Here is a 20,413-nt window from a genome sequence, read left to right as displayed (position 1 = left end):
GCGCCTTGCAGAGATTGCCCAATCCGCAGGAGGGGGCCGGCCGCATCTCTGCCAAGAACCAATAGAGTGCGTCCGACGGCCAAGAGCGGCGTGCGGCAGGAGCAATGACAGGCCTATATTCGGGGCTCGGGGGCGGGTCGGCGCCAGAGACGAGAAGAGAGGAGGGGAGGCCTCCTCCGCCGCCGCCATCTTGGACCGGGCCCGGTCAGCTTCCGCGGAGCCATCGGCAGACGCCGCGGCCTCCCTTGAGCCCCGACCCCCGTCGTCAGAACAACCCCGGGCCCACTCCCCCCACCCCACTTCCGCTTCGCGCCGCTATCGCGATAGCGCCCGGGCCCGGGGCGCGAGAAAAAGGCGGCGGGCGCTCGCCTCCCCCGCCTGTCGCGATACGCTCCTCAGCGGCGGCGCCAGCTCCTGCGGTGAGAGCGTCGGGCTCGACTGGGCCGGACCCCTTCCCCTCCCCCGGTGCCGCCGGCCGCCTTTCGTGCCGCCTGCCCCGGCGGTCCGCCGCCTGTCGTGACACGGCGCCCTGCCCTGCCTTGCCCTGCCCTGCCCTCGCCGCGCGCCCGCCGGGCCCCGCCGCCGCTCCGCGCCCTCCGCTCGGCCCTTCCGGCCTCGGCCGCCGCCTCCCGCGTGGCGCCGCGCCGGCCCGGGTGCGAGGTGCCGCCCCCTCCGCCGCGCTCGAGTCCGCCCCCGCCGCGGCGCCCGCGCACCCTCCCGCCGCCAGCCCCCGGAGCGTGGCCGCCCCGCCCCGGGCCCTGCCGCCGGCGGGCGATCGGTGGCGGACTGAGTCCCCGGCCCGCAGCGGCCGCGCTCGGAGTTAGAGCCTCAGCCAAAGTTTCCGCCTCGCAGCGTGTGGCTGTTGCCCCAGTGTAGAGTCCCGGCGGCCCGTGCCTGAGCCTGAGCCTGAGCCTGAGCGTGGCGACCCCCGACCCAGGCGGTCCCTGGCGTGCCCGCCCTGTTATCTGGGGCTGGGCGCCGCCTCTGCTTCGGGGGTGCCGGGTCCCCTGGATGCACACTGCCTGCCTCTCCGGGTGTCAGGTCCACCGCGGTGCGGGTGTCGGGGCCGGTTAGCTCCCCGGGTCTGGGTGAAGCCTCCCGAGCCCACTCTCCTGCTGTTGGTGAGCTCCTGGCGTGGGCAGGGCACGCGCCTGTTTTTCTGAGTGGTAGCTGCTTTTTGGTGCAGGGGCTGTAACCTCCCCCAGGATTAGCCTCCTGCCCTTTTGGTGAAGGTTCTCCACGCCAGGGGTTGTGCCTTCCCTGAGTCTGAGACATCTGTTTTGGGTGTTGTCACCCCAGGAGCCAAGAGCCCCTTCCCCTTCGGTATTCTGGAGAGAACTCTTCCTATGAGGGTGTGATTGTCCCATCATCGAGTTTAGGAAGTTGTAGAATATGGGCTTGCAGGCCACTCACCTGTCACCCCACAGGGATGGAAAACCTCTCAGACCTAAGGCTTCTGATGGGAGAGGTGGCTTTTCTCTCTAGGGTTGTGCTTTCTTTCCAGGGTAAGGAGTTTGTCTTGGTGTTGCCACTCCCAGGAATAAGGTCCCTGCTTTCTTTGGTGTTGACATTGTCCCCTCTCCTGGTTTTGAGGTGTCCATGCCCCCATGTGTCTTCACTAGTGAGACTAAGGACCCCCTTGGGTTGGGGTGCCCTTGGCCAGTGCTTCTCATCTCTGACCTTGTAATCACAAAGACCTTGCTGTGGGTCCCACTCTATTGTGGGAGTATGAGGTGCCTGAGACTGGAGATACCTCATGTGACCACCTTCCCAGGGAATAGAGTGCTCTGCTATAACTCCATGGTGGGAATTCCCATACCTACCCTTGGTGTTGGGCTCTCCCAGGGAATATAACTACCTCCACCCATGACCTGCCACCTGGTGCCTGCATCTTCCCCAAATTGAGACTTGCCTTGTGACACTGCTCACCAGAGCTCCTTATCTAGAGTGTAAGCTCTCCTAGATCAAAGGCACTTTGCACCGAGATCTCTGTATGAGCATGTGATGGCCCCAGGATTAGGGACTAAGCTTCGTGCCCCTCATGGCGCCTGAGGTGAAGTTCTGGGGCCTCTTTGTTATTGGCTTCCCTGCTCTGGTGTGTGGCTCATCCCTCCTGCCCCCTCAGTGTGAGCTCCTAACTTGGTGATGAACATGAGATCCTTGTGGTTGGGCCAGTTCTGGGCCAAGAGTCCCAGATTCTTCAGTTCTGTCTCAGACCCCACTGTCTGAGCACATGTTTGGTGTGAAGGCACCCCTTCTTCACAGGCCCTGAAGTAGTTAACTCCTGGGGGGTCTCGGGGAAGCCTTGGATGAGGATCCTCTGGTGGCGTCTTCACCTCCGTGCTGCGCACCAGCCTCGTTTCTCTTTGTACCTTTGCTGGGGATGGGGCATCTGGTGTGCAGGCATCCTCTTGGGGGCGGGGGTTCTTGGTGGGGAGAGCACTGAGCTGAGACTCCAGCATCCCAGGGAGGAGTACCCTGGGCCTGTGGCACTTGCCCCTTCTCTTGTGGAGATGCTTTTCCCCCAACCAGGTATTGTCCACACCAGTAGCAGCTGTGCCCACCTTGATGTCAGAAGCACTGCCCCAGCACCGTCCCACTCCTCTGGCTCCTTGCTTCTGACTCCTTCAGGACTTGCGCCTCCTTGGTGCCACAGCATGGTCCCTCCTGGAGGGTATCAGCTCCTCCCCTGACTAAGGTCCCAACCCCTTTGGTATGGGATTTGGGGAGGGCGTCACTTCCTTAAGGTGTAGAGTGCCTTATTTAGGAATGTGAACCATGAGATGACTTCTCCCTCCAGCCTCTGACCCTCTGTTGCACACTTGGGTGGAAGGAGGGAGTGTAAAGTCTTGTCCCTGATGAAGTAGGGGCTTTTCTGTGCTGGCGTGTTGGAGCCAGTACTCAGTCTTGGTCAACATCCCTGCATGCTGCATTTTGGTGTCTGGGCCCTGGTAGAAGGACGCTGGATCAAAGGTACTTGCCCCAACCCAGTTTGAGTTCTCTCACTGGGACTGTCCTCTGTGTCCTGTTGCTTCACTTTCCTGGAGGTTCCCCGCATTTGTGTCCGTTGACCCTGAGGTACTGCTTTTCTTCAAATGACCCTGTACTGAGTCCCCTGAGTCTCAGGTGCCACCTCCACCTATCTCCATCCATAGGAATAGGTCCCTATGGGATCAGTAAAAACAAAAATAGTAAACCCTGTGGTGAAGGTATGGCTCTGTTCTTTCTTTCTGTGCCTCGTGTCTTAAAGCCTGCTGTCTTTATAGTGCCCCATTCAGTAGGTGCTAGCCCTTGTGGCAATTAGTAACAACTTTAAAATAAAAGAAGTTGTTGGGTATGATGGTTCTTGCCAGTAGACCCAGCTGCTTGGAGACTGAGGCAGGAGGACTGCTTGAGCCTGGAACTAGAAAACCTAAGCAACATACTGTGAATTATTTTTTTTAAAAAAAAGTAAGTTCCTTAGTTGCACTGGCCACCCTTCAAGAATTCAGAGGCCAGCCAATTCAGAGGCTGTGGAACATTTCCCACATTGTACGTGCTATTGGACAGGACTGTCCCCTGGGTGTTTCCTACCTGTTGGTGAGGATTCCTGGTGTGGTCCCACCAGGTTGAGGCTCTTAGTCCTCCGTGTGAAGCAGTTGCTGCCTTCACAGTAGTAACTGTGGGTACCCCTGCCCTTTGCCAGTGGAGTAGGAATGTCCTTGGATCCTTGCTTTTCAGTGTAGGCCCCTGGGGAAGGCAACCTCTGCTTGCAACTCAGAAGTCCTCTTAGCATGGTCCTCCCTCCCAAGGGTCCCTTGGTCTCCGTGTTGGGCCCTGTGGTGTGGCTTCAGCGTGACTAGAAAGACTGTGGTCTCCCCTGGATTGCATGTAACTTTCCTTAGGGCAAAGATGCCTGTCTTTAAGTTCTGGGTGCCTGCCCTGGTGGTATAGGTTCCTCCAAGTCTAAATTACCAGTCTATTTGATATGGAATTTCTTTGCATGTGCAGATCAACTCCCTTGTGGCTAAGGTACCTTTACATCCTCTTATCTTTGTAAGATTTCTATCTTTTCCCAACTCTCTCTTGGGTACTGCTTTCTGCCCCCAAATCACCTGCCCTTCTTGGTATCACACTCTTTGGGTTAGTATTGTTCCCTTTTGGCTCAAGGATTCGGCCCTGGGGTAAATTTCTTGGAGATCTACGCCCTCTCTGGTAGGATTGGGTTTAACTCTTCTTAGTTTTAGGTATCTCCTGTCACTCTTCCACCTTGCCCCAGCGTCCCCTCCCTCTTGCACACTTCATGGGTGCATACATGGTATCAGGCCTTCATGCCGCTTGTCTCTTGGCTTGCCTGAGGAATGACTTCTAGTCGCCCCTGTTCCCAGTCCCTTTTTGTAGGAAGTGTGATTTCTAGGGCCAGTGCCTTTGTCTTGTAGTCAACCTTGTGCAGTATGACTGTCCTGCTCTACAAAATCCTTGGATGGTTATCTGGGGAAAGGATGCTCTATACTCTAGGAACCTTCCAGTTCCTGGGTCAGAGGACCACAAAAAAGTGTCTTTCCTCATTTTAACAAAACTCCCAGAGTATCGCAGCTGGGCAATTGAGGGAGCATAAGGAGAACTGGACCCGGCCTCTCATTAGATAGTACACATTTTTTCCCTTTACCCTGCCTCTTACCCCACATTTCCCACCTGTGTTCTTGTCTCTGGACCAGCAGAGGAATAGGTGTTAATTCCTTCCCAATCTTTGCCAGCAGCGTCTGTCTCCAAGGGAGTATGAAGAGAGTGCGTCTGTAGGGCAGGGAAGATGGCGGACAAGCGCAAACTCCAAGGTACCGGACTGACTACCCACTGCACGTGTAGCTGAATGCTCTCTTTGGGGGGTTCCTCTTTGGCTGCTCAATGGGCAGGATTCTAACTGCCTGCCATCCTCCTTCACAGGTGAGATTGATCGCTGCCTTAAGAAGGTGTCCGAGGGTGTGGAGCAGTTTGAAGATATTTGGCAGAAGGTACAAGGGCCCTAAAAATCTGGGTTTCCAGGGAGAACACAGGAAGCGCTTTGGGGGTCTCTGGGTGTTGGCAAGGGAGGGGGCTGTATATCCTGGTGCTGAGGACCTATGAGAACCAGCTTAAAAATGGATGGCGGGGGCTGGGGTGGGTGTCAGAGTCCCCCGCCTGAGGAAGAGAGACTGGACCTTTGCCGTGGAGCAGGTTTCGGGACAGCCACTCCCACACTGACTGCTGGATTCTCCATCCCTCAGCTCCACAACGCAGCCAACGCGAACCAGAAAGAAAAGTATGAGGCTGACCTAAAGAAGGAGATTAAGAAGCTACAAGTGAGGGGGCTGGGGCTGGACTCCTGTGTCCTGTGGGAGGAGGGCCTGGGAGAGTGGACTACTGGGTCCCAGGAAAAGAGGGAGCTGAGGGTCCTGGTTCCCAGATCCAAGATCTGACTTTCTTGCTTCTCTTCTCTGCAGCGGCTGAGGGACCAGATCAAGACATGGGTAGCATCCAATGAGATCAAGGACAAAAGGCAGCTTATTGACAACCGCAAGCTTATCGAGACGGTAGGAACCCAGAGCCTAGGTCCCTAACCAGGGTGGTAGCCAGATTCCTGGGACCCCAGGGGGCAGAGATGGAGCAGTCACTCCAGAGATCCCAGGAGGAATACGGCATTTAACCTGAGGGAAGGGAAGAGGCAGTGGGCCTAGAGTCTGAGGGATGGGTCCTGAGGCTCAGATTCAGGTGTTGCTGGCCCTTAGTTCCATTCCCACCTTCAAGCCCCCCCTGCCAACTGCTTTCTCTGCAGCAAATGGAACGGTTCAAAGTTGTGGAAAGAGAGACCAAAACCAAAGCCTATAGCAAGGAGGGCCTGGGCCTGGCACAGAAGGTGGATCCCGCCCAAAAGGAAAAGGAAGAGGTTGGCCAGTGGCTCACGGTGAGTTGGGGCAGAGAAGAAGAGGTAAGCTTGGGGTCCTGGCCCCAGCATACCCAGGACCCCTGGCTAATAGCCTTCTCCCCCTGTAGAATACCATCGACACCCTAAACATGCAGGTGGACCAGTTTGAGAGTGAAGTGGAATCGCTGTCAGTGCAAACGCGCAAGAAGAAGGGCGACAAGGATGTGAGTGGGGGGAGCCCTGAGACCCATGGGGTGGAAGATGGAGGTGGGCTAGCAAGTGGGAGCCCATGGGAACTGGGTCTGGATGCCTGAGCAAACCTGGGGTGAGGGCTTGGAGAGGCAGAATTACGGTAGTACAGGAAGGAGGTAGACAGAATCAGGCCCTAGGTGTCTGGGTAGATGGTAGGTAGCGAGGCCATCACAAAGAGGAGCAGTTTGGAGGAAAATGAACTCAGGTTCAGCTGGGGCCACAAAGTAAGTGTGAGACCTGAAGGGTGACATAGGTGGGAGGCCACATAGCACCTAGAGCCCAGATTCTCAGGAGAGGGTGGCAGGACAAGACAGGGCTCTGAGAGCAATGGGTATGGCCTGAAGGAGAAGAGTGGTCTGGGATGAAGTCAGATGTTGGAGTCCTGGATTCTACTCTAGGATTGTAGGGTGTGGATTCAGAGGAATACAGATAATGACCGATGGGGTTCACTAGGAAAGTTGGAGGTGGGAGTATGACAGTGTTGGATGTGAGACCCTGAGAAGTTTGGGAAGTAGGAACTCAGAGAGAGTGGTTCCTTGAAGAAAGGAGAAATTTGAAACTGATCTAAGATGTCAAATCCAAAAAGGAACTGGGGCCTTGGGAGCAGGCAAGAGCTGGGCTTCTGGATCTGGGTCTCTAGGGGTATACAGATAGGTGTGGGGGCTGGTGATGGGTGATTACAACAAGCAGATCCTCAGACAGGAACTGTCATTGTTACTGTTAGGGCGAGACAGGAGAACGGGTGTTTATCCCAGGAGGTCAGAGCAGGTAGGGGCGCAGTTGAGAGGCTGCAGGTGGCATAGGAGCATCTTGGTCTTTCACCAGTTTCCAGGGATCACCGGAGACAAAAAGGGTCTAGGGAGGGTGTGGTAGGGATCCCTGAGATGTCCGAAACCTTGAGCTTGGTTCCTGTGGGGTAGAGGGTGGGCAGACTCCACACTGCCCCATGCTGGGAGGGGCCAGAGTGGAGCCTCCGGGTCACCATGGGGATTGGGGACTGAGGACAGGTTCTGTGGGGGCAGGAGGGGCCGGGCAGGCTCTCTGCAGCCCCTGAGCCTGGCCCTGGGCTCGCCAGCAGAAGCAGGACCGGATTGAGGGCTTGAAGCGGCACATCGAGAAGCACCGCTACCACGTGCGCATGCTGGAGACCATCCTGCGCATGCTGGACAATGACTCCATCCTCGTGGATGCCATTCGCAAGATCAAGGATGATGTTGAGTACTACGTTGACTCCTCTCAGGACCCTGACTTTGAGGAGAATGAGTTCCTCTATGATGACCTGGATCTCGAGGACATTCGTAAGGCCCTGGACTGACCTTCATGGTGCAGAGGGTGAAGGCCCCGAAGGGTCAGCTGCACCAGCTAATCATGCCCCTCTCCTGTCTCCACAGCACAGGCGCTGGTCGCCACCTCCCCCCCCAGCCACAGCCACATGGAGGACGAGATCTTCAACCAGTCCAGCAGCACGCCCACCTCAACCACCTCCAGCTCTCCCATCCCCCCCAGTCCAGCCAATTGCACCACGGTGAGGACCCAGAGTAGCAAGATGCTATAACCAGGAGGATGGGAGTTAAGAGGAGCCTGTTTTCTCCAAAGTGGCCTGCAGGGAGGGCAGCTGAGGCCCTTCTTGATGTAAAGAGCTGATAGGTGGACCCTGGTGTCCCACACAATCTTAAGCCATGGGTGGGTCTTGGGTGTGTGGGGCCAGTGCAGGGGGCGCCTGAGGCCCTGGGCAGCAAGCTCAGGCAGAGGGATCCAAGGACTGAAATTCCCTAAGGAGAGAAGGTTCCTAGGTTGTTAGGAAGATGGGGGCATTAATGCCAGCTCCCAAAAGACAAGGACATTGGGGAACCTGAATTTAGGTGGTTTCTCCAGAAAAATTAAGGTTAGGTGTTTGGACAACTCTGGGGTACAAAGTCATTCAGCTGGGTCCAGGTCCCCAGGAGGTTCAGAGATTATGGTGTCTCTGTGTTGGGACCTAAGAGCCACACAGGTGTCTGACTCCACCTCCCCCAACCAGGAGAACTCTGAAGATGATAAGAAGAGAGGACGCTCGACAGATAGTGAAGTCAGCCAGGTGGGTTCAAGCCAGTAATGGATGGGCATGTCCCCTGTTTATCCAGTGGTTCCCAAAGGCTTATTCAGGTCTGAGTGCTAGCCACTGTGCTAGGCTTAGGCGAGTGGAGGCTCAGAAATCGTTGCCACCGTGAGGGGAGATAGGCAGGTGACTGACCGCTGTGGTTCAGGTGGCCGTGCCCTGGGCGCCAGAAGACGACGAGGCAGCCGCAGTTCACAAGGGCAAACTCCGACCGGAAGCTTGGAAGTGGGATGAGTCTGGCCTGGGATTGTTGGGCTACGGGGCTAGGGCTTTGTGGACCAGCCCTGAAGGGGCCAAGCAAGACTGAGAAGCGATAGGTTGAAAGCAGACACCTGCCGTGGAACTACCTGGGTGGGAACACACAAGGATGACGTTAGGAAGGGCAGAATGGGCCTAAGGCCCCCTGTGGGCCAAAGGAGAGGCCCTTGGTGGACATCAGTGAGACTGGTGTGGGGACCAGGATTGGGAGCAGTGAGAGAGAGGCTGGGGCAGGGACTCCCAGGTGGGCTTTGCCACCTTCCTGGGCCCCCACAGCCAAACAGCAGTCCCAGGAGGGAAGTGGGTAGCCAGTCCCATTTGGTGCCTGGTGAGCCTGAGTTTCCCATGTGGTGGTGAAGAAATGTCCACACAAGTTGGTTGGTGTGGCAGCCCACGTTGTCTGTCAGAACTTGGCTGCAGCAGGGATTCTCTGCTACTGCTTTGTGCAGTGCTGTAATGTATGACCCCATGAGTGGCTGTGGTGGTCCTTTCAGTGACATTCAGAAGCAGTGCTTGACTGTCAGCTGGTTTTCTTCTACTCTTGAACATGAGGCTGCTCAGGCTCCTCTCATGTTGAGGGCATTTAGGAGTCTCCCACCAGTCCCTTTTGACCAACAACAGATGGGTCTTCGCTGACTGACAGCAAGAGTTGTGCCAGATCACCATAGGGTACATGGGGAGGTGTCCTGGCAGAATTTAGGGAGCTGGGCAGACTGGAAATAAATGTGTTTTGAGCACGAAGATGACTGAAGCAGTTAGGATGAGGTCCCCCGGTTCCCTGGAGTTTGGGAGCAGTCAAGGGCAGCAAGTTCAGAGAAGAGGTTGGTAGGACCATGATGGAGCCTGAGCCTGAGGTGGGTGGGAACCTGCTGATCCACTGGGTCCTGACACTGTTCTCTCTTCCCTGCAGTCTCCAGCCAAAAATGGTTCCAAGCCTGTCCACAGCAACCAGCATCCCCAGTCCCCAGCTGTGCCACCCACCTACCCCTCTGGTCCCCCGCCTGCCGCCTCTGCCTTGAGCACCACCCCTGGCAACAATGGGGCACCTGCCCCAGCAGCACCCCCAAGTGCCCTGGGCCCTAAGGCCAGTCCAGCTCCCAGCCACAACTCGGGCACCCCTGCCCCCTATGCTCAGGCTGTGGCCCCACCAGCCCCCAGTGGGCCCAGTGCTACCCAGCCCCGACCCCCCAGTGCCCAGCCTGGCGGGGGTGGTGGTGGCGGTGGTGGAGGGAGCGGCAGTAATAGTAACAGCAGCACAGGTGGAGGGGCTGGCAAGCAGAACGGTGCCACCAGTAAGTGAGGCCGGCAGGGTGGGAGGAGGGGCCTGGAGCAGGATAGGGAGCAGCCAACAGCCCCTTTCTCTTTGCCTTTTGCTCCCCCCAGGCTACAGCTCAGTCGTGGCAGACAGCCCTGCAGAGGTGGCCCTGAGCAGCAGTGGGGGCAACAGTGCTAGCAGCCAGGCCCTGGGTCCGGCCTCAGGTCCCCACAATCCACCTCCCAGCACCTCGTGAGTGTCTTGGCAGCGGCAGTTGCAGCCTCTCCTGGAACACATAGGCTCTGGTGGCTCCTCATTGGGGGATTGCTAACCTGGCCTTGATGGGCAGGGCGTCCAGTGGGCTTTGACGTCCACCTTTGCTAGGTGTCCGGTCTCCACTTCTCTTCACCTGGGAGGTGTGCATTAGCCTCTAGCTTTATCCAGTAGCTTGTCCTAAATCCACCTTCCTTTCACTGGGACTTTTCTCCAGTGCCCCACCATATTCTCACCATTTCTGTTTCCTGCCCCAAGGCTGACTCCCACTGGATGGGACATTGTTCCACTTTTCCAAGTGAAATGTCCACAAATCTTCCTTTGTTTCCAGCCATTCCTCCAAAGTTTAAGTCAGAGCACTCCTCTGGGTCCACCTGTTTTTGAAAGAATGCTAAATGAGGGACCTGTCATCCTCCTCCTCCTCCACCCCAGCTCTAGCTGGGTTGCCCCAGGGGCACCTGCCCTGTGTCCATCTACCTGAGAACATACCCCCCCCCCCCATTCTCTCTTTACCTCATGGCCTATTTGAGCACCTTCAGAATCTGTATTCCCACTCCGGCAGCTCTGCTTTACTGAGGAAAAAATCCCAGAAATTAATTCTACCTTGGTCCCAAAAAACTGCTTCTGTCCTAAGTAGCCCCTCTCGGAGCCCATCTGGCTTCTCTGTGCTCATCACTCCCACGACTTTCCTCTGAGCCACTTCCCTTTCTCATCTTATTCCCAGGAAAGAATCCAGTGCGGCAGCCCCAACAGGGGCTGGCGGTGTGGCCCCAGGCTCAGGGAACAACTCAGGGGGACCCAGCCTTCTAGTGCCACTGCCTGTGAACCCTCCCAGCTCCCCAACGCCCAGCTTCAGTGAGGCCAAGGCAGCTGGTGCTCTGCTTAATGGACCTCCGCAGTTCAGCACCACCCCAGAAGTCAAGGTGAGCTCTGAGTATCCCTGATTTCTGTGGCCTCCAGGTGTTTTCCTGCACCCTGTTACAGGTCTCCAGCAACACCTCTACTTCCCCTTCCTTTCTGAATGTTTATCTGTTTTTTTCTTCCCTTTTCTTTGGACCTTTTCCACCCCACATCCTCACCTCCATCTCTGGTGCTCTCAACCCCCTTGGTTCTTTCTGGGACTGTGTGTTTCTCTGGTCTTCTTTCCCTTTCTGTTGGTTGTATTTGCTCGCCTGCTTTCTTTCCATGGGTTTGTTTTTTTATCTCCCCAGACCCTCAGTCTCTGTCCTTCCTGAGATGCATGGTACTTTCTACTTCACATGCCCATTCCTTAAGTCACCATGCCCTTGGGCCTTCTAAAAGACCATTTCAATCAAGAAAACACTTGAGTGGTGTGTGGTGTCACACCTATAATCCCAGCAACTCGGGAGGCTGAGGCAGAAGGATCACAAGTTTGAGGCCAATCTAGGCAACTTGCTGACCCTGTCTCAAAAAAAAAAAAAAAAAAATATATATATATATATATATATATATATGTATACATACATACATATACTGGGGATGTAGCAGAGTGGTAGAACACAACTGGGTTCAATCACCAGTACCAAAAGCAAAAAAATATTTGTTCAGGTCATTTCTCTGAGCCAGGTTTTGTGCTGGTTCCTGCCCTCAGGAATTGTTCCAGTGCTAGAGGGAGCTGTGTGTGATCAGGTGGCCACAGAGGAGGCTCTTGTGGGCTGCAGAGGGGTACCTGACCTGTTCTGGGGGGCAGGTCCAGGAAGGCTATGAGGGGCCTGATGCATAAGCGGTGTGCATAGGATAGGTGAGAACTGACAGCCAGAGGAATTCTGGGAAAGGCACTGATCAGCCCAGGCAGTCTGGGTGGGTTCAGCAGAGGAAGAGCCTGCACGCAGAGCAGGGGGGTGTCCTATGAACCTGACCAGGTTGTCCAGCTCCAGGTCCTGGCTGTCTTGTCTGGGCCTCTTTCTCTTCATTGAAAAGTAGAAATCCTCACTGTTAACACCTGCCACATAGGATTCTTTGCCAGACCATTCTTTATAAGGCCCTTGGAATAGTTTCTGACCTAGAAGAAGCTTTCAAATTGCGTAGGTATCAGAAAATTCATGGTGTGTGCTTTTCTGGAAAACGGAATAAGCAACTTTGAGAAGGAGTCCATGGTTTTTAAAAGGAAAAAAATCACTGGGGTGGAACATGGGAGCTTTGGCAAGGTTTTGGGTAGAGAAGGGACAAAGACAGCTTGCTGGAGAGGTCCCTGTGGACTGCTGGGGGTGAAACAAAAGGTGGTATGAAGGCCTGGGCAGCTCCGGGCATGGCCAGGGGATGGAATGGGTCTATCCAGGATATTTGGATGCAGGGTGGATGGGCCTTGGTGACCGAAGTGTTGTACAGAATGGGTGGAGGAGCAGCCCTGACTGCAGGGAGCAGAAGTCAGTTCCAACCTAGTTAATACCAGTCCAACTTGCTGGTATTCCCAAAGAGGGCACCAAGTCCCAGAGGGATAACCTTTCACTCTCAAGGGAATGAGACCTCCCACCTCCCTAAGATGCCCCACAATACCAGGTAGTCAAGTGGCTTTTTTTCCCCAGAGTTTGGGGTCCTTTTAGGAATGTCTTAAGACAAACGGTGGCACAATTGGTATTCTGTAGGTCGTATTCTACAATGGAGAGTCCACACAGTTTTCAGTTTTCCCCACAGCAGTTCTTTTACATGTTAGGTACATTTTTTTTTTTTTTAATATGACAGCGGAATGCACTACAATTTTTATTACACATATAGAGCACAAGTTTTCATCTCTATGGTTGTATACACAGTATATTCACACCAATTCGTGTCTTCATACCTGTACTTTGGATAACGATCATCACATTCCACCATCATTCATAACCCCATGCCTTAGGTACATCTTCAGGCATGAGTAATTGCCGTTGATGGCTCTCAGCAGAACAGGCAAGAGTACTTGGGGCCTGACAGGCTGTTCTTAGCAATCTCTGGCCTGTGCCCTTAGTACAGACCTTTTCTTTTCTTCCTAGGCTCCTGAGCCTTTGAGCTCCCTGAAGTCCATGGCAGAGCGGGCAGCCATCAGCTCTGGTATTGAGGACCCTGTGCCAACGTTACACCTAACGGAGCGAGGTAAGAGTCCAGGGATGGTGGAGAAGGGGGCAGGTCAGAGAAGGGGTTGGCCCCATCCATCCTCCTCATCCAAGGGCTTGACCCTCCCCTCCCCACAGACATCATCCTGAGCAGCACATCAGCACCTCCGGCCTCAGCCCAGCCACCCCTGCAACTGTCAGAGGTGAACATACCACTGTCGCTGGGCGTGTGTCCACTGGGGCCAGTGCCCCTCACCAAGGAGCAGCTCTACCAGCAGGCCATGGAGGAGGCTGCCTGGCACCATATGCCCCACCCCTCTGACTCCGAGCGCATCCGGTGAGGGGCCACAGAACGGGCTGGGGGCCGGGGCTCCAGAGTCTGAGGGAGGAGGCAGCCGCTGGGGAGCTGGCTCCCAGTCCTGAGAGGCTGTAGGTAAAAGTGAGCTGGCCCCAGGAAGTGATGAAGGCCTGGCTCAGGTTCCCTCCAGATGGCCTGAGATCGGGGCAGGAGCCAGAAAGCAGCTGGCACTAACCCCCTGCTGCTCCACAGGCAGTACCTACCCCGGAACCCTTGCCCGACGCCCCCCTACCACCACCAGATGCCGCCCCCACACTCGGACACCGTGGAGTTCTATCAGCGCCTGTCGACTGAGACGCTCTTCTTCATCTTCTACTATCTGGAGGTACAGCAGGGCCCCCGGGGCAGCCTCGGGCCCCCCGGCTCCGCCGCCACCGCCGCCGTCCCCCCTCGGGCTGGAGGGGCGAGGTGGGTGCCCCAATGCGGCCACCGGGACCGCACCCCCCTCCCTATCCCAGTCCTGGGCCCTGCTCCCCCAAACCAAGACTGTCCCAGTCTCCATCCAGCCCAGTGGTGTCAAGAGCTACTCAGACTGAGTGAGAGGCAGGCCTCAGTGGCAGCCCAGACCATTTGGTTTCTCCCTGGCATGGCCCAAAGCCCCTTCCCAGCTCTCCTCAGCCAGGCCCTTTAGTCTTGGACCCCCTGTTTTCAGGCATCCCTGCAGACTTCTTGGAACCCATGCATCCTCCTGACCCCAGCCCATCATGAGTACCCTCCCCTCATCCCTACTGAGTAGTACTCTAAACTTTCTCTTTTGAGCTCTCTTCATATATTAGTTTCTCTTCCTTCTCAAAGCTTCTCTGAAAGCAATTTCCACCTCCTGTCTCATTTTTCTTCTCCTGACCAACATTGGTATGTTCCATGCCCCCAGCGCTGTCTGCAAACGGATTGTCCAGCCCAACTGTGGTCTGTAGTGGGGGCCCGGGTCCAGCCCTAATGCCCCACCCCATTCCCCTGGTCCCTACCCAGCTTGGGGGCCCCCTGATCCCCCCCTTCCTGCCTTCTTCCCCTAGGGCACTAAAGCACAGTACCTGGCAGCCAAGGCCCTAAAGAAGCAATCATGGCGATTCCACACCAAGTACATGATGTGGTTCCAGAGGCACGAGGAGCCCAAGACCATCACCGATGAGTTTGAGCAGGTGAGGGCCCCACCCACCCTGGTCCCACTGAGAGATGGCTAGCATTCCCAAGCCCAGGCAGCCCCTGCTGGCCTTTCTCCTTTACTCCCACTCTTCAGCCAGCTGAGACCTGCAGACTAACCAGGATTGCTCTGCCTGGGATGCAATTCTCATCCTTCACTTGTTGAGCTCTAGGTCTGAACCCAAACACTGGGCCCAAAACAGGCTCAAACTGAGCCCAAGTGTCCCTGCCCAAAGAAGGCTTCCTGGAGCCAGCAGCCTGTGTCTCTTCTGTGTGGCACTAGGCGCCTTGGTTGGGAGTGTGAATGTCCTAGTTGACACGTCTCCCTGAAGCAGGCTGTGGGCTCCACTGTACCCAGCAGCAGGGGCTCAGCAGACACTAGGGAGGCTGTCAAGGTGGCCTTCTCACGTTCCAACAATTAGCCCCTAGTAAACATCTTGTAGTCAGCCTCCTGAGTTTGAGCCCAGCTCCAGCTGGCTGACCTTGGGCAGGCAAGTCCCTTATTCTATTCTGTCATCTTATTTGTAAAAATGGGGTAATAGGACCCACCCCTGCAGTTGTACAAGGATGAAATGAGCTAATAACATGTACGTACTAATGGTGCCTGCTGCACAGTGAGTGCTGGGGGACATTTTTTTTTTAAAGTTACTTTCATTTGGTGTGTTCCACAGTGGTTTTCCTCCACAAATGTTTCCCAGATGTCAAGCCCCTTCAGTGATCCTTGTCCTCACCAAATTCCATCCTGCTCCTCTGATCTCCAGGCTGCTTTCTTTGAAGCATTTCAGACCCTCACTCAGGACCTAGCTCTTCTCCAACCTTGATCGCTTGACTGCTGACTTTGTGTCCCATCCTAGTTTGGTCCTTCACATCAGTACATTCTAGGGCATCCAGTCATTTAGAAATTCCCACACCATCACTGTCACAATAAAGTGTCCCTGCAGAGCACTTGGAATGTAGACTCTGAACATGTTGGGAGCTCTAGGCAAGGGCAGTGGTACCTGTGGCCTTAGGTTCTTTGTGGAGACTCCACACTAGGCCTTTACATCTGTACTGGGCACCCGGGAGATGCTCCACAGCTGCAGCCATCTGAAAGCAGGGGGAGCTCTGCAGACAGGCCTGGGTAGAGGCTTGACTGGGGTGCACACACCAGACCACTGTGGTGGAGTGGAATTGCGTGTGCATGTGGGGCAGTTGGTCTGGCACCTCTATGGCCCCTAGAACTGTCCCCTGTTGGTCTGACCCAGCTCCCAGTCCACCACCTCATCCACTCACTGACCACCTTCTCCCCTGGCCAGGGCACCTACATCTACTTTGACTACGAGAAGTGGGGCCAGCGGAAGAAGGAAGGCTTCACCTTTGAGTACCGCTACCTGGAGGACCGGGACCTCCAGTGACACCGGCCCCCTCTACCTGACCCTTCCCCCGCATGCTGATCCCCCTGCCCAGGTGAGGGCCCTGCCCTGGAAGACTGGGGAGGCCCCAGGCCATGGGGCACCCCCTCCCCCAGGAAGCAGGGAGAGGGCCGGGAGGTTTTCTCTTCCTCTCAGCCCCACCCTGGGGGCCCCGGGGGCGAGGGCTGCCCCCTCCTCCCCTCCCCAGTGAGGGACATTTTTTGGTAAACCTATTTTCATTTTGGAAAATATTTATGAATAAATAGTTTTATATGACGGCTGGCAGCACAGCCTCTCCTGTACCCCCTCAGGAGTCAGTGAGCAAGATGATCCTGCTGGCGGGGCCGCCGGGCTAGCTGGGGGTTGAACTGAGAGTTGTACCGCCGGCGTCGATCATCTATCTCTTCCTCTGGCTGACCTTCCTGGGGTACCCTGCCTTGGATCCGGGCCAGCAGGGCCTCAGCCCGAGCCCTCTCAGCCACTTCCCGCCGAAGACGCTCAGCTCGAAGCTGGTCCAGGGATGGGGGCCTAGGGAAGAGAAGCAAGGTCAGAAAGCAGGGCAGCCCTCTCACCTCTACCACCAGGAGCCCCTATGTCTCAGGCTGCTGCTTCAGCTCTTGAAGCCACCTGGTGCAGGAACACCATGAGGAAGTCTCTGCCCACCCTTTTGTGGGCTTCTGTTCTCCCCAGTCCTAAAAGCAGGTGCCCTCTGCACCCCACACACCCCAACCGAGGTCAAGTGCAGAGTAGCATCCTGGGGAGAACAGGGAAACCTCTGGACTGGTTTCCTCTTGTGAGGTAAATCAAATTGTAGTCAGAAACGCCCCCTGCACTTGGGATCTAGCATCTTGAGGACACAAGCCTGCTTTTATTCTCTAACCCAGTGATTCTCAAATGTTTTGGTCTCAGGACCCTTTTATACTCTTAAAAACTGAGGAAATCAAAGATTTTTAAGTTTACATACTGGAGTAGAAATTAAACAAATTTTGGACGTAAGTGTTCATAACATCAAGCAATCAGAGCAAAGACATCTCACATCATGGAAAAGCAGCTTGACACTACAGGACTCCAGAGGGCTTTTTTGGAACTTGGGGTCCCTGGACCACATGTTGAGAGCCACTTCCTACCCCACCTGCCATATCAGCTGTGGTGCCCAGGCAGGGCTGCTGCCTCGTTCTCTGTCTGGAATGGTCTGCCCTGCATTTGTCTTTGTTCTTACTGCTTGGGCCGCTGCTTCTCAGATCCTTCCATTTTTCCCTTTCTGTTGTGACCTCGTTCTTCACTGCTGTGCCTTCTCTTCTTCCCCAGATGTTTCTGCATCTCCTGTAAGGGGTCTAGTCGGCTCTTGATCTTCTCATCTGTGCCTGAGCCTGTTGGGGAACCCCCTCGCTTTGGGGGGAGCTGGTACCAAGGGGGTTGAGTCTGGGCCTCTGCTGCACTCTGGCCCAGGTATGTCAGGATGCCCAGCGCTTTTTCTTGCCTCTCCTAAGGGAGCCAGAAAACAGAAGAGATGTTGAAAGAACTTGAGTTCCTCAGGGAGCTCTAGATATGGTAACAGAGAAACCGAGGGCATCCTACCCAGAGCACAAGGTCCTGGGGAGACATAACCAGTCATTCCACCACTGGAAATCAAGGGCCAGTCATCAATCAGCTATCAGGTGCTAAGGCCTAATGCAAACAGGCTGAACTTCTGATGTAGGCACAGTGGCAAATGTAGTACCAAGCAGGTAAATGGGAGGATGGGGCAGAGCTCTCTGAGTTCAAAGGCAGGCTTTGGGGAGACAGCTGAAAGCACAGTGGTGGAGGGTGGGGAATAACAATCTCAGAATGATGGAAATGCCAGAGAGCTACAGAGTGGCAGGGTCTGATTCACATTTAAAAAGTTTAAGAAGCTGGGTGTGGTGGTGCACGCCTGTAATCCCAGCCGCTCAGGAGGCTGAGGCAGGAGGATTGCTAGTTCAAAGCCAGCCTTAGCAATTTAGCAAGGCCTTAAGCAACTCAGCAAAACCTTGTCAATAAATGAAATACAAAAAAGGGCTGGGGATGTGGCTCAGGGGTTGAGTGCCCTAGGGTTCCATCTCTGGTACCCCAAAATAAAAAATGTCAGCACCACCTCCATCATCTACTAACCAGGACTGTGAGTACCCCACAGGAATAACCAGTGTCCTAGGCACTGTGTTCTAGCCTGTTGCAAATGTTCTGTGTTTATTTCTTTCACTATACTTCTTAATGCTCAGTCACAGCCCGGGGCCAAAATGTCCTCCGTCTCCCAGCTCTCTTCAGTATCCCTCTGATGACACAGATGAGGCCAGCTTACTTTTTCCTGTCGTTTTTCTTCTTCATAGTCCTTATTGCCTCTGGTCACCCCTTTCCCTTCCTCCAGCAAATCCCGGAACAGGTCCACAGGGCCAGACCTTGGAGCTCCTGCCTCTGCTGCATCGAGTTCAGACAGTGAATTCTGATGCCTGGCTTTCTTCCTTAGGAACTCTGTGCGAGCCTGGGGGGAAAGAATTATAGGCAGGATATGCAAAACCTACAGGTCGCTCAAGGGGACTCAAATGTGCTGACTGCAGAAAGCATAGCGGTCCATCACGCTGGGGGCTACAAGAGAGAACACAGGCACTGGGACCCAGAAGAGGCACCTGTCTCAGCATGGGTGAAAATAGTAAATGGTGAGGTTATCAAGACAGGTGGAAAAAGATCCCTGGCCTAAACCAAAAGGGATTCCAGTCTGGATAAAAACAGGTACAGGACCAGGCATGGTGGTGCTTGTAATCCCACGTACTGGGAAGGCCGAGGCAGGGAATGCAAGCTGGAGGCCAGCTAGAACAACTTAGCAAGACCCTATTCCAAAATTTAATGGCGGGCTGCAGATGTAGATTGGTAGTGGAGCATTTGCCTAACATGTTTGAGTCCCTGGTTTCAATCTCCAGTACCACAAAGAGAGGGGAAAAAGAAAAAAAAAAAAGCTATTGGGCTAGAGGTGCAGCTCAGTTGTCGGAGCCCCATCTTAGCATGAGTGAGGCCCTCGGGTTAGATTTGATGGTAATGGTGGTGATTTACAACGGTTATGAATGTAGTCAGATTGCTTCAGGGCAAACGCTCTAAATCCCAGGCATTGTATCAAGTCACTACCCCAAAATGATTAGTAATTTATACTGAGAAACGTGAATTTTAAAACCCCAGATTGCCACCACCTCTCCAGCCACCGTTGAGGATCAGATTAGCTGAGGAATTAGGTGTAAACCAAACAAATTTAGGAGCTATACAGAAAGCCTCTGAGTTGAGTGTGGTGGTCCATGCTTCTAATCCTAGAGACTCAGGAAACTGAGGCAGAAGGATCTTAAGTTTGAGGCCAGCCTCAGCAACTTAAGTGAGACCTGTCTAAAAAGCCGGGAGGGTGGTGGGAATGTAGTTTAGAGCGTCCCTGAGTCCAATCCCCAGTACAAAAACAACAGAAAACAAAAACAAAAACTTGCGTCTGGGAAGCAGTTCAAGGAAAGGGCTCGTCCAGTGAAGTGGAACCTGGCTTGTGCCACTGTTCCCTCTTCCTGTGCCTTCCTCTCTGAAGCTACCTCGCTTCGTGCAAGATGACAACCCCCCTCCGAGAACTCAGTGCTTAAGATTCGGAAATCAAGTGGTCTGCACAAACTGAGCACACAAATAGGGTGCGCAGGCAAACTGGTTAAAAAGTGACTTCCTTGAAACGCATTTTTACAGATTCGTTTATTTATTCAACAACTAATTATTAAACTCCTACTCTGAGGCAGGCTCTGGACACTGCAAACACATCAGGGGAGAATCAAGACCAGAGATTTCTAGAGGTTTTGCGGAAGTGGGCTTAGAGCTAGCAAAAAAAAAAAAAAAAAAAAAAAATCGTCGCCAAAAGCTGGAGCGGCGACTAGTAGCAGCGCACCGCGCCTGCGCATCTCCCACTTCCGCTTCCTGCCCGCGACGCCGGTGCGATTAGCCGCGATAGCTCCGCCCGCCCGTACTCGAAGCTTACCTCTTGTTGAGCAAGCAGTACCCTCCTTTCACGCTCCTTTTCTTCCTCCCTGGCCTGAGCTTCGTCACGCCTCACGCGGGCGACATTGTCCTTATTCCGAACATGCCAGCTCTTCTTGGGCAAGATGTTCATGGCGCTGTAGCTGTACACAGACTGGCAGACCCGCCTTCTAGCACTTCCAATTGGCAGGAGATGCCCCGCCCTGTTCCCTACCTCGGCCACGGTTTGGTTTAGGTCAATTAGCACCGCCCCTCCAAGTCCGTAGAGAAAGGTGATTGGCCGAGACACTCTCCATCACAGCCAATCCTAGACATTGGGCGTTTTGTACGCCTGGCGACAGCTCTTGTCGGGATCGTCAAGCGGCCCTGCCCCTGATGCTACCGGAAGCGGCCGCCGATTGGCTGCCATGCCGTCTAGCCCTACGCGCCGACACGCATGCCCATACATCCGA

At 54.8% G+C, this 20,413-nt stretch overlaps 2 protein-coding genes across 5 annotated transcripts; one reads left to right on the top strand and one right to left on the bottom strand.

The window, feature by feature from the left end:
• Nucleotides 1-165: 165 nt before the first annotated feature.
• Nucleotides 166-16,232, top strand: Cnot3 (CCR4-NOT transcription complex subunit 3). 4 transcript variants are annotated; one of them, XM_027921515.3, is made up of 18 exons: nucleotides 166-419; nucleotides 4,740-4,814; nucleotides 4,924-4,991; nucleotides 5,244-5,318; nucleotides 5,460-5,549; nucleotides 5,792-5,920; nucleotides 6,010-6,105; nucleotides 7,212-7,431; nucleotides 7,525-7,658; nucleotides 8,154-8,210; nucleotides 9,400-9,781; nucleotides 9,873-9,996; nucleotides 10,742-10,940; nucleotides 13,008-13,107; nucleotides 13,206-13,404; nucleotides 13,618-13,750; nucleotides 14,439-14,564; nucleotides 15,861-16,232. In XM_027921515.3, the coding sequence occupies exons 2-18, from the start codon at nucleotides 4,790-4,792 to the stop codon at nucleotides 15,957-15,959; spliced, it is 2,256 nt and encodes a 751-aa protein (XP_027777316.1). In that variant the 5' UTR covers nucleotides 166-419; nucleotides 4,740-4,789; the 3' UTR covers nucleotides 15,960-16,232. The 4 variants fall into 4 exon arrangements, with proteins under 4 accessions (XP_027777316.1, XP_027777314.1, XP_071460821.1 ...); XM_027921513.2 differs by having other exon boundaries at nucleotides 7,209-7,431; XM_071604720.1 differs by having other exon boundaries at nucleotides 4,737-4,814; nucleotides 7,209-7,431.
• On the bottom strand, nucleotides 16,190-20,373 carry Leng1 (leukocyte receptor cluster member 1). Its single transcript, XM_027921523.2, has 4 exons — nucleotides 19,963-20,373; nucleotides 18,274-18,453; nucleotides 17,176-17,441; nucleotides 16,190-16,484 (listed from the first exon to the last, which is right to left on the bottom strand). Exons 1-4 carry the CDS (start codon nucleotides 20,092-20,094, stop codon nucleotides 16,271-16,273), a joined length of 792 nt encoding a protein of 263 aa, XP_027777324.1. The 5' UTR covers nucleotides 20,095-20,373; the 3' UTR covers nucleotides 16,190-16,270.
• Between the last annotated feature and the right edge of the window lie 40 nt (nucleotides 20,374-20,413).

This window comes from Marmota flaviventris, chromosome 18, assembly GCF_047511675.1.
Source record: "Marmota flaviventris isolate mMarFla1 chromosome 18, mMarFla1.hap1, whole genome shotgun sequence".
Classification (NCBI taxonomy): domain Eukaryota; kingdom Metazoa; phylum Chordata; class Mammalia; order Rodentia; family Sciuridae; genus Marmota; species Marmota flaviventris.
The sequence above is the reverse complement of the archived record's forward strand: the minus strand, read 5'-3'. Positions and strand labels throughout refer to the sequence as shown.

Coding starts and splice junctions, on each gene's coding strand:
- Cnot3 (XM_027921513.2), top strand. CDS start 4,790: ATGGCGGACAAGCGCAAACTCCAAG. Junction 13,405..13,617: donor TCTGACTCCGAGCGCATCCG/GTGAGGGGCCAC, acceptor GCTGCTCCACAG/GCAGTACCTACCCCGGAACC. Junction 14,565..15,860: donor TCACCGATGAGTTTGAGCAG/GTGAGGGCCCCA, acceptor TCCCCTGGCCAG/GGCACCTACATCTACTTTGA.
- Leng1 (XM_027921523.2), bottom strand. CDS start 20,094: ATGAACATCTTGCCCAAGAAGAGCTGGCATGTTCGGAATAAGGACAAT. Junction 17,442..18,273: donor AAGAAAAACGACAGGAAAAA/GTAAGCTGGCCT, acceptor TGGCTCCCTTAG/GAGAGGCAAGAAAAAGCGCT. Junction 16,485..17,175: donor GAGAAGCAGCGGCCCAAGCA/GTAAGAACAAAG, acceptor TCTCTTCCCTAG/GCCCCCATCCCTGGACCAGC.